Raw genomic sequence first — 17086 nt, 5'->3', positions numbered from 1 at the left:
GGAGAGGGGTGCGCCAATCAGGGGAGAGGCAGGGAGGGGAAACCAATCAGGACAGGGGACGAGCCGACAGAACCGGCGGGGGTGGGCCGGCCAGCGGCAGGCGGCGGGGTAGGGGCTTGGGAGCATGGAGAGGACTCGTGCGGAAGAGAGAGCGGGGGCCCACATGTCGGCGGACTGCAAAATCACCAGAAGACTTCTATCGCAGCGGCTTCAGCATGGGTGGTAGACGGGTCCGTTTCGCTCTTTTTAGTAGCAGAGAAGACATAGAGAATTATTACCTTGTCTTAATATATGTGGAACAGAAAACTGATGATTTGCTTGCCGTCTGGGCATTTCGACGTAGTACGATAACAGTATCTGTAACAAAAACCAACAAATAACAACACTTAGAGCATGTCCGAGAGTATTTCAAAATCCCGTTCTCTAAATCATCATTTAAAGAGTCATTTGCATAAAAATCATTTTCTATATCTTTTCACTCTCCAACAGTTTTTCTATATCTCGTGGTCGTGGGCACTCTAGAGAGTCATTCTCGTTTTTTATTTTTTGCTAGCGAAAAACCCTAAATAGAATATGTCTATTTAGAGAGCCATTTAGACAAGCTGTTGGAGAGTAATTTTTCACCAAAATCTTTATTCCTAACATTTATGAAGAAAATAGAGAGTCTCTTGGAGATACTCTTAGGTCTTGTTTAGATGCATGTGTATAACTTATTTTAATTTCACTTCAATCCACTCAACACACCTGAATTGAGATAATATATCCGCATCTAAACCTAGCCTTAATGAGTTTTACGCCGCCCGACCAAATGGTTCAGATAAAGCAAAACCTGCATTCCTAATTATGACGTCAAACAAAACATCCATCTCAATTTGTTATTTTCAGTGACTTCGTCGAAATGAGAAGAAAAACACACACAAACACACGATAACAATGCGGAAGAGCAAAATAGAGAGTCCGGTTGCGCCGTGACCCGTAGGACCGACCATACATCCACACCCTCGGCGATTCCGACTCCGACAGTACAGGAAATCGCCGCGTGGTCGGTCCATCTGGGGCGACCTTGACTTTCCCTCTCCAACCTCCACAGAACCCAGCCAATCCGCTCATCCGCTGATCTCAACTGCCGGGCACTCCGATCCGGCGACGATGGAGGGGAACGCCGACGCCTCTTCGACGGCGCCGCTGGCCTGGCACGACTTCCTCGAGCGCATGCGCCAGCCCTCCGCCGCCGAGTTCGTCAAGTCCATTAAAAGGTCAGCTCTAGCCCCCGCGCCCACTCCCCCTCAATCCCATGGTGAAATTTGGTTCATGTGAGATTCAGTTCGTGGGTGACGAGATCCGATGCGAAGCATATTGCGATTGGTTGAGCTCTAGTGGCCTGTGTAGCCGAAGTAGCGGGAGGAGGGAAGTAGGAATTAGAGGCACGAATGGGATTTCATTGCCGTGCCCTTCGAAATGTAAGCCACCGGTGTTTGCGAGCTTGTAGGTTCAGTAGGTTTGTTTTTGCAGAGCTTAACCTAGGTTTGCTATTTGGTTGGAACCTATCGTCTATGGGTTCGAGCTGGATCCACAGGTCATTCCTTTTTGCGCCACTTCTGGATTTCAGGCTTAGGTTACTATGACGGATGCCTTTCAAGCTGCACTATGATAGAGACATTGCACAATGCGAGATAGTTTTGCATTGAGGTTTATCATATGTACCATACCGCAAACTTGATTGATTGTGTGTATGCTTTAGCATATGTAGATGATGCCAGAATTGGTAGAAAATAATGGAGTACTTCCTCCGGGCTTAACGCAGTGAGTTTAATTTTTTATTTCATGATAACTATCTGTTTCCTGTTTAGGGTCAGAGTATGGCTTGGATTTCCCAATAGTGCCTGGTACCAAACCTAGGTTGACTTGAGCTGTGGCATAGTCACAATAGCTGAGTATATGTTACTAATTGATCTTATGTTACTAATGGGGCGAGAAGCCCAGAGTTGTAAGTATATGTTTCTTGAACTAATCGAATTTTCCAAATGCAGCTGTATGCAGTGGAGATGCCTCATTTTCTTACTAGACTTAGTAGCTATTAATATTTGACATTTATTTAGGTCATTTTTCAAAATGTTTGAAATTGACTTAGTTATGTTTCATGCATACAGCTTTATTGTGACATTCTCAAACAGAGCTCCTGATCCAGAGAAAGATAGTGCTGCTGTCCAGGAGTTCCTGGAAAACATGGAAGGGGCATTCAGAGCCCACACTCCTTGGGCTGGCAGTTCAGAGGAAGAACTAGAGAGTGCTGGTGAGGTAATTTCTTTATTCTGCACTCTGCACTGCTATTAATGTGGCTCAATAATTTTGTTCGTATGGATGCCTGACTCAGAAATAAAGATGAGCTAACTCATGTTCAGCACTGAGCAACCACACCAAGCAGACTGAGATTCAAATACCAGACGAATAACGCTCACACTGCAGGGCTAGAACTAAACATCTTTTTAGTTTCCAGTGACATTATTTCAGCCTTTTGATGTTAGTCGCTGAATTCTCGCTCTTGGTAGTAGGAGAATTCTTACTCTCATCGAGAGAGGATGACACTAGGAGTTGGGGCAATTTTCTTGTCTATTTCTCACACAAGCTCACACAAATGCCATACCAACCTGAGGGGTTGGGGTTACATATTTATAGGCTGCTAGCCAGCCAAGCATATGCCAAGATGCTAGTCTAAGATGCTAGTCTAAGATGCTAATATGCTGTCCTAGCTAAGATGTTGTCCTCTAGTCTAAGATGCTGTCCTCTAAGATGCTGTCCTAAAAACAGAAAAACAGCCACAAGGACCATGTGAGCAACAACAGCCCCACAAAGACCAGCCACACATGACTTATCCATCATTCTCCCCCTAAGTCTTGTGCGTCGTCTTGTGGGAGAGTTGAACCATCCCGGTCCTGGAGCAGAGCTCAAGGAACTTGATCCTCCCAAAGGGCTTGGTGAGCAGGTCCGCAAGCTGGTCCTTGTTGTTGATGTAGTTCGCCTTGATGCTCCCTTCCTCCAAACAGCCTCGGATGAAGTGGTACCTCACCCGGATGTGCTTGCTGCGTTCATGGAACACGGGGTTCTTTGCCAGGGCCAGAGCGGACTTGCTGTCCACCCTGAGCTCCACCGCTCTAGTGTCTCTGCCGAGGAGATCACCAAGCAGTCGAGCGAGCCAGAGCGCCTGAGTCGAAGCGGTGGAGGCCGCTATGTACTCAGCCTCGCAGCTGGACAGGGCCACCACCTGCTGCTTGACCGACTGCCAGCTAACGAGGCACTTGCCGAGGAAGAAGAGGATCCCGCTCGTGCTCTTGCTGGTGTCGATGTTGCCGGCGTGGTCGCTGTCGCTGTACCCGACGAAGTGTGCCGCCCCAGGACACCTCGGGTAGTAGAGGCCGTGGTCGAGAGTCCCCGCAACGTAGCGGATGATCCTCTTCACAGCCTGCTGGTGCTCCGTCGTCGGTCGCTGCATGAACCGACTAACGTAGCCGACGGAGAATGCCAAGTCCGGCCGTGTGTGGGCGAGGTAGCGAAGGCTCCCCACAAGGCGCCGGTACTGTGTAGCGTCCACCTCCTCCGTCGTGCTGTCGCGGCTCAGCTTCAGCCTCTCCTCCATCAGAGTGAGAGCTGGGTTGCAGTCGGTGAGCCCAGCTAGCTCAACGACGCGCTTGGCGTAGGCGGTCTGTCGAAGCGTGATCCCGGAGTCATCCTGGTGCACCTCGATTCCCAGGTAGAAGGAGAGAGGCCCCAGGTCACTCATCTGGAAGGTGGCCTTCATCTCTTCCTTGAATGCCGCCACCTCCGCATCCTTGGTGCCGGTGATCACCAAGTCGTCGACGTAGACACCCACCAGCAGGGCATTTCCTCCATTGCCCCGTCGGTAGATGGCCGCCTCGTGCGGGCTTTGCTCGAAGCCCATCCCCTTTAGCGTGGAATCCAACTTGGCATTCCACGCCCTCGGTGCCTGCCGCAAGCCATAGAGGGCCTTGCGCAGGCGGAGCACCTTGCCCTCCTTGCCGGGGATCGCAAATCCCGGCGGCTGGTGCACGTAGACCTCCTCCTTCAAGTCGCCGTTAAGGAACGCCGACTTGACGTCCATGTGGTGAACACGCCAGCCCTCCTGGGCAGCTAGCGCAAGGAGGAGTCGCACGGACTCCATCCGTGCCACGGGAGCAAAAGCGTTGTCGAAGTCGACCCCCTCCTGCTGCACGAAACCTCGTGCCACCAAGCGAGCCTTGTGCTTGACGATGGCGCCGGCTTCATCCCTCTTCAACTTGTACACCCACTTAAGGGTGATCGCGCGGTGACCACGAGGAAGGTCAGCAAGCTCCCAGGTGCGGTTCTTCTCAATCGCATCCATCTCCAACTGCATCGCGGCGCGCCATGCCGCGTGTCTCTCGGCCTCTGCAAACGACCGAGGCTCGCCGTCGTCACACGCAAGGTGCAACTGCGCCTCCAGGTCGTGAGGCACCAGTCCCGGCACCGGCTGGTCACCGAGAAGGTTCTCCACCGTACGGTACCGCAACGGCTCACCGTCGTGGTACGCGTCGACGCGCTCCTCGTCGTGAGAGAGCGGAGTAGCGAGCTCAATCGGGCCGTGCTCGACACGAGCTGGTGGTGGAGTAGACGTGCTCGGAGTGGTGCCTGTCGTGGCTGGAGTGCGTGGCGTTGCCGGCTGTGGTGGAGCCGGCGAAGAGCTCATCGCAGCCGAGGTCCTGGTTGGAGAGCGTGGTGCTGTCGGAGTAGCAGGTGCCGGGGTTGGTGGAGGCTCGGAGACTGGGGTAGACGCGCTCGCCGAAGAAGAACTGCCTACTCCCCCAGCTCCCTCGAAGTGGACGTACTCGATAGTGAAGTCGTCGTACGTCGGAGCCGAGCCATCGTCCACCGCCTTGTCCCACGCCCATCCTCGCCCTTCGTCGAACACAACGTCGCGCGCCGTGTGCACACGCTGTGTCTTCGGGTCGAGGATGCGGTAGGCCTTCGAGCCCTCCGCGTAGCCGATGAACACTCCCGGAGTGCTCCTGTCGTCGAGCTTGCTGATGTGGCCAAGCTCCTTGGCGAACGCGAGGCAGCCGAAGACCCGTAAGTGGGAGACCGCCGGCTTGCGCCCATGCCAAGCCTCGTACGGCGTCCTGCCGTCGAGCGCCTTGGTAGGCGAGCGGTTGAGGATGTAGACGGCCGTCACCACCGCCTCTCCCCAGAAGACAGCCGGCATCCCCCTCTGCTTGAGGAGGGCCCGAGCCATCCCCACAACCGTCTGGTTGCGCCGCTCGACGACGCCGTTCTGCTGCGGGCTGTACGGCGCGGAGTAGTGGCGCTGAATGCCCTCGTCAGCGCAGTACGACGCGAATTCAGCCGCCGTGAATTCGCCGCCGTTGTCGGTGCGCAGCACGCGCAGCTTGCGTCCGCACTCCGCCTCCGCAGCAGCCTGCGCGCGCCTGATGGCGTCCGCAGCCTCTCTCTTGCTGCCGAGGACCATCACCCACATGTAGCGGGAGAGGTCGTCGACGAGCAGCAGGAAGTAGCGTCGTCCTCCCGGTGTGGCCGGTGTCACCGGGCCACACAAGTCCCCGTGCACAAGCTCGAGCCTCTCCTTGGCTCGAAAGCTCGCCCGCTGGGGAAAGGGGAGTCGCCTCTGCTTCGTCAACACGCAGACGTCGCAGAGCTGCTCCACATGGTCGAGGCACGGCAGGCCTCGCACCATCTCCGTGGCACTGAGCCGCTTCAGGGCCTCAAAGTGAAGGTGCCCGAAACGCTCGTGCCACTGCCACGCCTCGTCGTCCCGACGAGCAGCGAGACAGAGGGGTTGTGCCACCTGCACGTTAAGAACGTAGAGTCGATTTACGCTTCTGGATACCTTGGCAAGAAGGCGACGACGACGATCCCAAATCCTCATGACTCCGTCCTCAACCACCACGCGCGAACCGTTCTCATCCAGCTGTCCCAAGCTGATGATGGAGTTCCTCAACGCGGGGATGTAGTAGACTCCGGTGAGCAGCCTGTGCTCACCAGACACGGTGGTGAAGATGACGGAGCCGACGCCCTTGATCTCCACGCCGGAGGCATCCCCAAACTTGACGGAGCCTCGAACGCTAGAGTCAAGCTCGGTGAAGAACTCTCGTCGACCGGTCATGTGATGGGTGGCGCCGGTGTCGAGGCACCACCCGTCAGTCTTGTCGTTGCCGGAGCCGTCGCCGAGGAGGGCGTGTGCTTTTGGCTCGTCGAGGTGGAGGAGAGCCGCTGCGGCCGGTGCCGCTGGAGGTAGCTCGATGCTGGCATGTGCCATGAACAGAGCCGGCTCCTCCTCCGCCTGTGCGACGTGGGCCTGGCCGCGTCGTGGCTGTCGACAGTCCTTGGCCCAATGGCCAAGCTGGCCGCAGTTGCGGCAGGTGTCGTCTCGTGCCGGCTTGTGCCTGCCGGCGGCGCCGCCCTGGGCGCCTCCGCGGGCATCACCCTCGGCACGTCCTCGCGCCCCGGCCTGGGCGTCTCTACGCGCCTTGCGCGGCTTGCCATGCTTGCGGCCGCCTGTCGCGGAAGAAGGCTCCCCCTTCCTCCGGTCACCCTGGCTGGCAAGCCACTGCTCCCGAGTGAGAAGGAGCTTCCCGCCAGTGGTGATGGGCCCCGAGAGGGACTGTGGCTCATCACTGTCGACGACCTTGAGGCGACCTATCGCCTCCTCGATCGACATCGTGGAGAGATCCAGCAGCGACTCGATCGAGTGAGCCATCTGCTTGTACTTCTCGGGGACGCAGCGGAAGAGCTTTTCGACAGCTCTCTCCTCGCCGTAGGTGTCGTCGCCGAACTGCACCATCTTCTGCAACAGAGTGTTGAGACGGAGAGCAAAGTCATCAACGTCCTCACCTGGCTTGAAGGCCAGGTTCTTCCACTCCTTGCGAAGTGCCTGCAGCGTGGACTTGCGGGCGCGGTCGCTGCCGATGCGTGCCGCAGCGATGGCGTCCCAAGCCTCCTTGGCAGTCCGCTTGCTGGTAAGCGAGAACTGCATCTCGGGCGGGACTGCAGCGATGAGAGCATCCAGCGCCCGTCGATCTAGGTCGTAGTCGACGTCGCCATACCGGACTGCCTCCCACATGTGCCGCACCTGGAGCTTTACCCTCATCACCGCAGCCCACTCGACGTAGTTGGTCTTGGTGAGGGTAGGCCACCCACCGCCGGGACCGACGTCCCTGACAACAGCCTGGAGCCCGTGGTAACCACGGTACCGATCCGGGGAGAGAGAGCCATGCTGCCTGTGAAGGCCGCGCTCTCCATCGACCCGTCGGTACCGATCCGGGGAGAGAGAGCCACGCTGCCTGTGAAGGCCGCGCTCTCCATCGACCCGTCCGCCACCGTTGCCGTGCGCGCCTCCTCCAGGAGCGCCGCCGCCGTGCGCGCCTCCTCCAGGAGCGCGCCTGTCTGGGCTGCCGCCGCGCTCGTGGGCGTGCGCGGCTGCCCCAGGAGCGCCGCCAGCGCGTCCGCGCCTGTCTGGGCTGCCGCCACGCTCGTGGATGTGCGCGGCTGCCCACTGCGCCGCCCGCGCTCGCGCTGCCTCCCTCTCTAGCAGCTCGAGGTCTGCGTCGGCGGTGTCGTCAGCGGAAATGGAGCTGCCGATGCTGCCGCGCAGAGCCTCGACCTCCGCCGCCGCCGCACGCGCTGCATTCGCCGCCGCCGCCGCTTCCGCCTCCGCTCTGGCTGCTGCCAGCTCCGCCGCTGCCAACCTCGACGCCCTTGCCGCCGCCGCAGCGGTCTCTGCCGCCGCTCGCTCGCGTTCCTCTGCTGCGGCAAGTTCGGCCTCCTGCCGACGCCGCGTGCTCGAGGCGACCGAGCGCTGAGACTGCCCTGCGGACATGACGCGCTACCGGGGGGCTGCTGCGTGGGGAGAGGGCTGCTTCAGACGAGCTGGGAGAGGAGTGAACAGGAGCGGCTGGAGCTGCTGCTACTCTCAGCTGGGGCTGTTGCGAAGCTGGGAAAGGGGATGAGCAGGAGATGCTCAGGCTACAGGATACTACGGCTCCGATACCACTTGTTAGTCGCTGAATTCTCACTCTTGGTAGTAGGAGAATTCTTACTCTCATCGAGAGAGGATGACACTAGGAGTTGGGGCAATTTTCTTGTCTATTTCTCACACAAGCTCACACAAATGCCATACCAACCTGAGGGGTTGGGGTTACATATTTATAGGCTGCTAGCCAGCCAAGCATATGCCAAGATGCTAGTCTAAGATGCTAATATGCTGTCCTAGCTAAGATGCTGTCCTCTAGTCTAAGATGCTGTCCTCTAAGATGCTGTCCTCTAGTCTAAGATGTTGTCCTAAAAACAGAAAAACAGCCACAAGGACCATGTGAGCAACAACAGCCCCACAAAGACCAGCCACACATGACTTATCCATCATTTGAAACCCATCAATAGTCGGTGTTCTTTACTTGTCTCTTTCATCTGTCAGCAGCTGAGTCTGCAGGCTGTTTTTCTACAGTTGCATCTTTCATAGGTTTCCAGGATGTTGTTGAGGAGTGGTTGTTTTCCACAACAGTGCTGACGTCTTCCTTCATCTCTTAGGCCTTGTTTGGATGTTGTCGGATTCACCTCAATCCACATGTGTTAGGGTGGATTGAGGTGGAATTTAGTTTAAGTTCCTCTTCAATCCACCCCAACACATGTGGGCTGATGCGAATCCGACTACATCCAAACAAGGCCGTAGGAATTTAGAACCACACATGCTGGTAAACATTGGCTTACCCAGACAAAGTAATGTTAAAAATAGATTGTATCGTAAACAGCATTAAAACACAGGGTTACCGTGTTCCGAACTGCTGTAGCAACTCAGAACAGAAGCAAAGTAGTTTCAGATTTATTACAAAAGTAGCATATAGGATATCCTGCCATCTTCTTTTGGTCATCCTTAGTTGAAACAGCACTGTTACCAAATACCATTCAACTATAGAAATGTCTTCTTTGAATGAAATCTTGTTGCTAATCCACTACAAGTATCTGTTGAAATATTTGTAAACGTATATTTGTGAGAATTATTTGCTAGATACCCACACTCAATTGGGACTTATTCTTTTCTTCGGATATCACAATACCTAATACAAAGACGTATTCTGTCTTGTTGGGTACAAGATGACTTTAAATGTTCCCAGCATCAAACATGTCGATATTGGATTTGGTTTCATTGCATATTGTTAGTGCTCTTAATTAGTTTTCTTGCCTCTTCATCTTAATTTCACTTCATCTTGGTGGACATATTATTGAGTAGTTTCTCTTCTATTTATTTAAATGTGATTACTCTTTATGATCATTGCTAACTTATAATTCCCTGTCCAATAAAATGGAATTTGATGTCAAAACTTCACTAATTTACAATAGTCATGCGGCCCCTTTCTTCGATTAAGACTAGCAGTGGTAAATAATACTGCCAAGTACTAATCGATTCTACTAATAGTAATACCGTTGTTCTATTCATACAAGCAACTGAAACTAAATGCTGTAATGTTTAAAGCATCTTGCAAAAAAAAGAAGGGTATTAGTCATTCTAGAATTTACTTACTAATAGTTTATCATTTTATTATGCTGTATACTGACTAATAGTTTACCATTTTATTATGCTGTATAGTGTATACTGACTAAGATTTTATCATTTTATTATGCTGTATACCAGATAATAGTTCTATGTGCTGGAATTTGACAACGTTTGACTTCTCTTGTAGGGACTTGAGAAATATGTTATGACAAAACTGTTTAATCGGGTATTTGCTTCAGTCCCAGAAGATGTGAAGAGTGATGAAGAACTTTTTGAGAAAATGTCTTTGCTACAGCAATTTATAAGGCCTGAAAACTTGGATATAAAACCAGAGTACCAGAATGAAACATCCTGGCTGGTATGAAAATTAACTTCCCTTGTTTTTGGGGCATTTTATTCGCTGGATGTATATCCCTGGCAAGCTGCACACATGATAAAGTTTCTGGCAGAAACTGAACTAGGATAGCGTTGTACTTGTGTCTTGGGTTGGGTTGCCTGCTGGACCTTTATGTCTATACTCTACACACTACTATTTGTTAATTTGTATGTCATTCCATTCACGTATTACACTTCCATTGTGAACTTTTGCTGTTCAATTTCTTAGCACTGCCAGCCACTCAGCTATCCACTCAAGTAGTAGTTAAGGACACATTTAGTTTTGAAGGAAATGTGAACTTCTATGATTCATTGTCAGTGGATCTGCTGATCTTCAAATTAGACCACTGGCGAGCCATTTATTTAGGTCCAAGCCATGTATTTAGATAGACCTCATAACAGCTGTTCATTCTTCATATAGGTGTGACTAATTGATACTTGTTCTTGTTTTTGGTATAGCTCGCACAGAAGGAGCTGCAGAAAATAAACATGTATAAAGCTCCAAGGGATAAGCTTGCCTGCATTCTGAACTGCTGTAAAGTTATAAATAACTTACTTCTAAATGCTTCAATTGTGTCCAATGAAAACCCCCCTGGAGCTGACGAATTTCTTCCAGTCCTTATCTATGTCACCATAAAGGTATGGCTAGCCTTTGCAAAAGAAGTATCTGCTGTCAGTAGTACTTTTTATATTAAGTTCCCCATTGAAGGTCAACCCTATTGACACGCAAGGACAAAGTTTCAATGTGCTGGTGTCAGTTTGGTAGAATTGACTTAGCTTTTATATATGTTGGAAAAATATCAGCGAAGTGTCTGATGAAATCTGATGCATTGGACATGTCTCTTGTGACTTGTGAGGTGTCCTTAAGTGTGTTGGACTGTCCGTGCACGGTGCATCCTTGCTTTGTTCCTCATTTCCTTTTGCCTCGAGCACTATGGCTGTAGCTATCTACTTGGATACATCCTTTGCACATATGGACTCAATAGTGAGCTAGTGTTATGGTTCAGTTGTTTCAGAGTAATAACTTTTAGTCAGGATCTGCTTGAGTTTTGCTTACAAGAATGATTATACTTCCAATAGCAGACTAACTGTGTATTTCTCAGGACCTTGAAAAAATTCAAGAATAGAACCGCTGGACTAACATTGTAGGAACATAATAATGAGAAACATCGTGCTGAACTGATCAATAAGGACTTCGAGTTGGAGCATCTTCTATAGGTGTCAATATTGTTCAGTCAATCACACATAACCAGTAGGTGGTCTTAAATAAGTTATTGCATTTTGCCCTTCTGCAATAGTCTCACTGAGCACTAGAAAATGTATTGCGGTTATCCTCTAACAGTAATTGAAAATTTTGCCCTCGCGGCCTGAGTAGCTTTAATAGTTTTTATTTCAAATCTAGACAATAATGTCAGGATCCTTTTGTCGTTTGCCTCAATATTGTTCTGGTAATCATTTTTTTTGCAGTTCACATAACAGTCAGGATTGTTGTAATAATCAAGCACATGTTCTTCGTGCAGGCTAATCCTCCGCAGCTCCACTCAAATCTGTTGTACATACAAAGATATAGACGGCAAACACGATTGGTGTCAGAGGCTCAATACTTTTTTACAAACATATTGTCTGCTGAGTCTTTCATATGGAACATTGATGGGGAATCATTATCCATGAATGAACTAGATTTTCAAAGGAAGATGGATTCGGCAAGGGAACGCTTGTTGGGATTATCAGCTTACTCAGAAAACCAGGATAGTCAAGCCAATCCTGATGTCCAAGATCGGAAATCACAAAATCTTAAAGATAACAGGAATTCTGATGCCAGCTTATCTTTGAAAGATCACGCCCAAGGTTCAGGACAGGATATGAGAAGGGACAGTGATGTGACTGTGAGTGGTAAACATGTTGAGCAGGTGCAATCTGTTTCTGATTTAGAGAAGAAAGGAGCAGGGGAACTCCGTAATGAAGATGACTTGAACAAAAAATTCCAGGAGTACCCGTTCTTGTTTGCCCGTGCTGGTGATCTGACTATTGCTGATGTAGAAAGCCTTTTGAATTCGTACAAGCAACTAGTACTTCGGTATGTAGCACTTGCACAAGGTATGGGTGTCAGCCCTGAAACCACTCTTGCTCAGAGCGGGCAGACATCTGATCTTGTAGTATCTGAGGAGCCAGAAAATTTGAATAGCGTGGTAAATGACAATGAGAACAGTGAAAGAAATAGTAAAAAAGTTGATGTTATAAGCGAAAACCATCATTCAGAAGCGGTTGACACAGAAGCATCTGAACAAATGACCCAGAAAACTGCTGTTGATTCCAGTGATGATCTGAAGGCATTGCATCAGCCTGAGAATGCATGACCTGCTGGTCAAGCCAAGATGAAGTGGCGATACATGGCGGAAGTACTCTGAAGTTTGGTCTTATGCCTAAAGACAACAATGATCACAAAACAGAGTGCACATTTCCCCTAAGCCATATGCAGCAGCTCCTCGAGCCGCAAATGTGTATGCTGGAGGCTTGAACGTCAACATAGTGGAAGATTAATGCATTCTGCTGAAGCTGTTCTTAGATCCAAATGCTCATTGCATTGTAGTTCTTGGGCTCTTGGCTCTGTTGTAATTTCATTTTGTGGTGAACACACCTTTTCGTGTTCTTATGCTTCTGTAACTAGAGTTTCGGTATGTGAAGCTTAGGTCATATCAAAATTTTATATTCAGGGCAAAGAGTATGAAAATTCTGAAAACTGTTGCATTTTTTGGTATATATTTCGTTAAATTTTGAGACTCATTGACTCCCGAGAAGCAAGAATGAGACGCTTTCGAGAACAAAAACAGTAGAATATAAATGATTAGATGCATGTCTACACCTCTTATCCAACTAGTTGAGTTAGCCTCACTCACCAGTGTGGTGTTCGCGTGTTCCGGTGTAACTTTACGGATTCGATGTTGGTTACATTAAACCGCTACCTGTCTGGTAGATTCCGATCACACACATTCGTCGGCTCAATCATAGGGGATCTACCATCAGGACTGAGAATTCGAGATCTACGAGAGGTAAGTGCCGTATAATAACAATACATTTCCTCTTCTGTTGAGCTGTACAGAACATGCGTACGTACTTCTCTCTGTACCCCCCAAATCGCTGCGTAGTCACCGTTCGATTCAAAGGCTCCAGAACCGACGCGTGTGCTTCCTAGTTTGTTTGAACACTTGCCGACATGAACAATCCGATGTTTGTTTATTTATCTTAAACAAGGACTTGCTCAACAATTTTATTGCCACTGTACATTATTACACCACACACACACACACATATATATATATATATATATATATATATATATATATATATATATATATATATATATATATATATATATATATATATATATAGTGGTAACATGGAGTGTGCTAAGCTTCTATATGATGGAGTACCTTGTTACCTTCTGTTTGGCCGGTCGGCCCTTTGGGGCCTGACTCCCTGAGTCGTCGCCCGAGGTCGCAGAAGCCAAGGTAGCACGAATTTACGCAGCTCGAGCTACTTTTCAGCCATGGAACAGAGCTTTTATCTCACAACATTTCAGCATAAGTCAAATTTCAGCATAGCCGACATCATGTGGTAAACAAGTACTATGTGTGACTTTGCAGTTTTGCCGATGAACGCACCCTTCCTTTTCATATTGCCGATTAACCGCAGACCTCTTAAATAAACTAGTACATGTGAAAGGAAACGAGAACGACGGGTGCGCTAGATTCGAGCTGGATCAAAAGCAGCGTGTGCATTCACCTTTACAACACCAAAAACTATTGATAGATCAGCAGCACAGGTACAGCACAGCTAGCGTGCAACTGCGAACTGCTTAGACGCGAAGCCTCCTCAGGATCGGCCGGAGACACAAAGCGCGTCCTTCCGAGCACTTTCTGATTAGATTAAGCAATCACGAGTAATTCTTTAACAAAATGGAGGCAAATCTAGTCTAGCAGAAAGTATCCAATGCTCTCGCTCGCTCAACAATCCATGAACTTACTGTGTTCAGAATTCAGATGAGTACAAATAATTAAATCTATCTTTTTGGTCTTATCAAAAAACAAAAGAATCTTTGGTGGAAGCTGGCTGGCTGGGCATGCATGCACCTAGCTAGGTACTCCTTGCAATGCTGACAGGGAGAAGGAAAAAAAAAACGGAGCAATGCATGTATGAACACTGCATAGCGATTGATCTTTAGAGGCCTAGCAGAAACTCCACAGCCTCATCAACTCGCCGTCGTCCTCGGGCTCCTCCCACGTCGACGAGAACGGCGCGGCGGCGCCGGTGTCCACCAGATCCATGAACTTGGGCGAGGCGAACGCCTCCAGGTCCGTCCACAGCTCCTCTCCCTCGGGCGGCGAGCCGGTGCTGGCCGCGGCGGACGATGTCGTCGTCGCGTGCTGCTCCTGGTGGACGTGATCGGTGCTGCCCTGCGTCGACGACAGCGAGGCAGACGTCGGCGTCGTTGCGCAGGCGCTGGAAGAGCACCTGTTGTCGGCGCTGGCGGTCATGCCGGCGTCGTCGATCGCCGCGGCAGCCGCGGCCGCGGCGCGCTGGATGGACCTCGGTGACATGCCGCCGCCGGCAGCCGGGTCGTCGTCCTTGTCAGCACGCCGGTGGGAGGAGGACGCGGACGAGGAGGGTGATGAGGTGGGGAAGTTGAGGACGGCGTCGGAGCCCTTGAGGCAGAGCAGCGCGGCGTCGTAGGCGCGCGCCGCGGCCTCGGGCGTGGCGTAGGAGCCGAGCCAGATCCGGCGCTTCTGGTTGGGCGCCCTGATCTCCGACACCCACGACCCCCAGCTCCGCATCCGCACCCCCTTGTACGGCCTCGCCGCCGCGGCCTTGCCGACGTCGACTACGCCGCTCTCCGGCCTGGCTAGCTTGTTGTCGGAAAAGGCGGTCGCCGTGAGGACGCCATTGCTGCCTGGGTTCTTCACCATTATATATGTTGCCGTTCGCCGCGGTGTCGCTCAGATCTTTCTCTGTTCGTGCCTTGGGCGGGGAAGGGACTGAGGTTGACACGCTGATGCGTCATGCGTGAGCAAGTCGACTGCTATATATAGTGGCGTCGAGCTCGAGTGCGAAAGGCCGCCTGCGCAGTGTGCGCGCGCAAGCAAAGGGTCACACACACCCACACTGCTTAGCTGTGGTCCTGTGGAGAAAGGGTTGGGGTTACCGATTTGGAAGACGCGCGTGCTTAGGTGTCATGCCACCCTCCTTTTAACAAAGTGTGTACTTCTTCGATGCTCCGCTTTATTTCTAATCTAGTTAGATCGTTCACATACGAGCGGGGACAAATCTGTGCTGTACTAACTTCTTGGTTGAGTTCGTCGAACACACACGGTAGTAGTAAAAACATGCGGTGTAAAATACACGTTCGTTATTTTAGACATCATATCATCACGATAGTGAAAACAATACTTTGAACACCGATCATCATTATATTATTCTTTATTTATAATAAAATGTAGTAAAATCATGACATCGACTTGTTATTAAGAAAAAAAATACCGATGATATGGCCTGTTTCAGAAGATATCATTGTTCAAAGTTTAACCGAGGTAAAAAGAACGTGCAATGTCAGAATGAAATGTTTTATAGGATTACAATGACTGGTAAGTTTTATAGGATTACAATGACTGGTAAGTTTTATTTATTAACTGAAGAGAGTAAATCTTACATATCTATGCTTTAAACTTTACAACAACAAACTTGCAGGGGTTCAATGATTACGTTACTAATCGGAGAGTACTTTTGAAGTATCCACGTTAGACACGATAGGAAAAAAAAAGGATAAATCATAGATAATTTTACAAACATCAGAAACATCCATCCATCGATTCAATATACTCTAATCGTGGTCGACAATAACGATGGGATTTTTTCATTTTTTTTTTTAAAAGAATTACCCACCCACCTTCATCATTATGAAAATACTTCAAAATAACCCCTTAAATCTATACACAATTTATTTATCTTTGTCATTATGAAAAATAACCTAAAGTCACTCCTTAATTTCTATCTATTTTACCCACCAATGCCATTGTAGAAAATAATAATAACTCCCTAAATTTGCATCTAAATTACTCATCTTCTCCATTGGAAAATATAAACTGAATTAATATCATATATGACATTATGAAAAACAATCTAAATTAACCTCCTAAAATTGCATCTAAATTATTCTTCCCTGCCATGAGATAACCTAACCCTTTATATAACGCATCTAAATTACCTATATCTACCATTTATAGAAAGAAAAATCCTAAATTACTTTTATATGTGCTTCTAAGTTATCCACTTATGCCATTTTTAATATAGAAAACCTAACACAAAGTATACATTCATGACGCATGGCATCATTCGCACCACATATACATTTATGCAAAAAAACGATGATCAGATTTATTTCCACATCAAATCTATATCTCAAGTTAATATGAGTTAAAAAATATATAGATTATTTTGTAACTAAAGTTTATTACAACTGGACATAGATAATACTAATTGTGTGTTAGAATATGAAAAAGTTATCAATTAAGAATATAAATATAAACAACTTTGTTTAGCTATTGGTCCTAAGTGTTAAAGTGTATCCATAAATTTCGAACAATTCTCTTTTAAAAAGTTATTAGCTTGTGCAGAGTATGGTTTGATAGATTAGTTAGAATTAATATAATTCATTGTCAGATAGACAATGAGATTTGTACACCTCTTTTTTTTTCTAGCTATAACATAATTGTAAGCTCAACGCGCGGTACAAATATATAACCCTTGCTTTACCTGTTGTGCGACTTTGCCCTTTAGCAGTTTAGGCCTAGTTTAAATCTAGGGTGTAAAGTTTGGAGGTGTCACATCGGGTGTTATATGGGGGTGTCGTATGAGGTGTTCGGATACTAATAAAAAAATAAATTATAGAATCCGTTAGTAATCTGCTAGACGAATTTATTAAGCCTAATTAATCCGTCATTAGCACATGTGCTACTGTAGCATCACATTGTCAAATCATGGACTAATTAGGCTTAAAAGATTCGTCTCGCAAATTAGTCGCAAACTACGTAATTAGTTATTTTTTAGTCTATATTTAATACTCCATGCATATGTCAAACAATCAATAGAATAGGAAGTAAATTTTAGATGAGGAACTAAACA

At 48.8% G+C, this 17086-nt stretch overlaps 2 protein-coding genes across 3 annotated transcripts; one reads left to right on the top strand and one right to left on the bottom strand.

The window, feature by feature from the left end:
• Positions 1-974: 974 nt before the first annotated feature.
• On the top strand, positions 975-12682 carry LOC136534065 (vacuolar protein sorting-associated protein 9A-like). Of its 2 annotated transcripts, XM_066526548.1 has the most exons (5): positions 975-1256; positions 2151-2298; positions 9723-9893; positions 10370-10549; positions 11431-12682. In XM_066526548.1, exons 1-5 carry the CDS (start codon positions 1150-1152, stop codon positions 12265-12267), a joined length of 1443 nt encoding a protein of 480 aa, XP_066382645.1. In that variant the 5' UTR covers positions 975-1149; the 3' UTR covers positions 12268-12682. The 2 variants fall into 2 exon arrangements, with proteins under 2 accessions (XP_066382645.1, XP_066382652.1); XM_066526555.1 differs by lacking the exon at positions 975-1256 and having other exon boundaries at positions 2166-2293.
• Positions 12683-13969: 1287 nt separating this feature from the next.
• LOC136540217 (ethylene-responsive transcription factor ERF014-like) lies at positions 13970-14940 on the bottom strand. Its single transcript, XM_066532222.1, has one exon. It carries the CDS (start codon positions 14872-14874, stop codon positions 14137-14139), a length of 738 nt encoding a protein of 245 aa, XP_066388319.1. The 5' UTR covers positions 14875-14940; the 3' UTR covers positions 13970-14136.
• Positions 14941-17086: the final 2146 nt, after the last annotated feature.

This window comes from Miscanthus floridulus, chromosome 2 (genome assembly GCF_019320115.1).
Source record: "Miscanthus floridulus cultivar M001 chromosome 2, ASM1932011v1, whole genome shotgun sequence".
NCBI lineage: Eukaryota > Viridiplantae > Streptophyta > Magnoliopsida > Poales > Poaceae > Miscanthus > Miscanthus floridulus.
The sequence above is the reverse complement of the archived record's forward strand: the minus strand, read 5'-3'. Positions and strand labels throughout refer to the sequence as shown.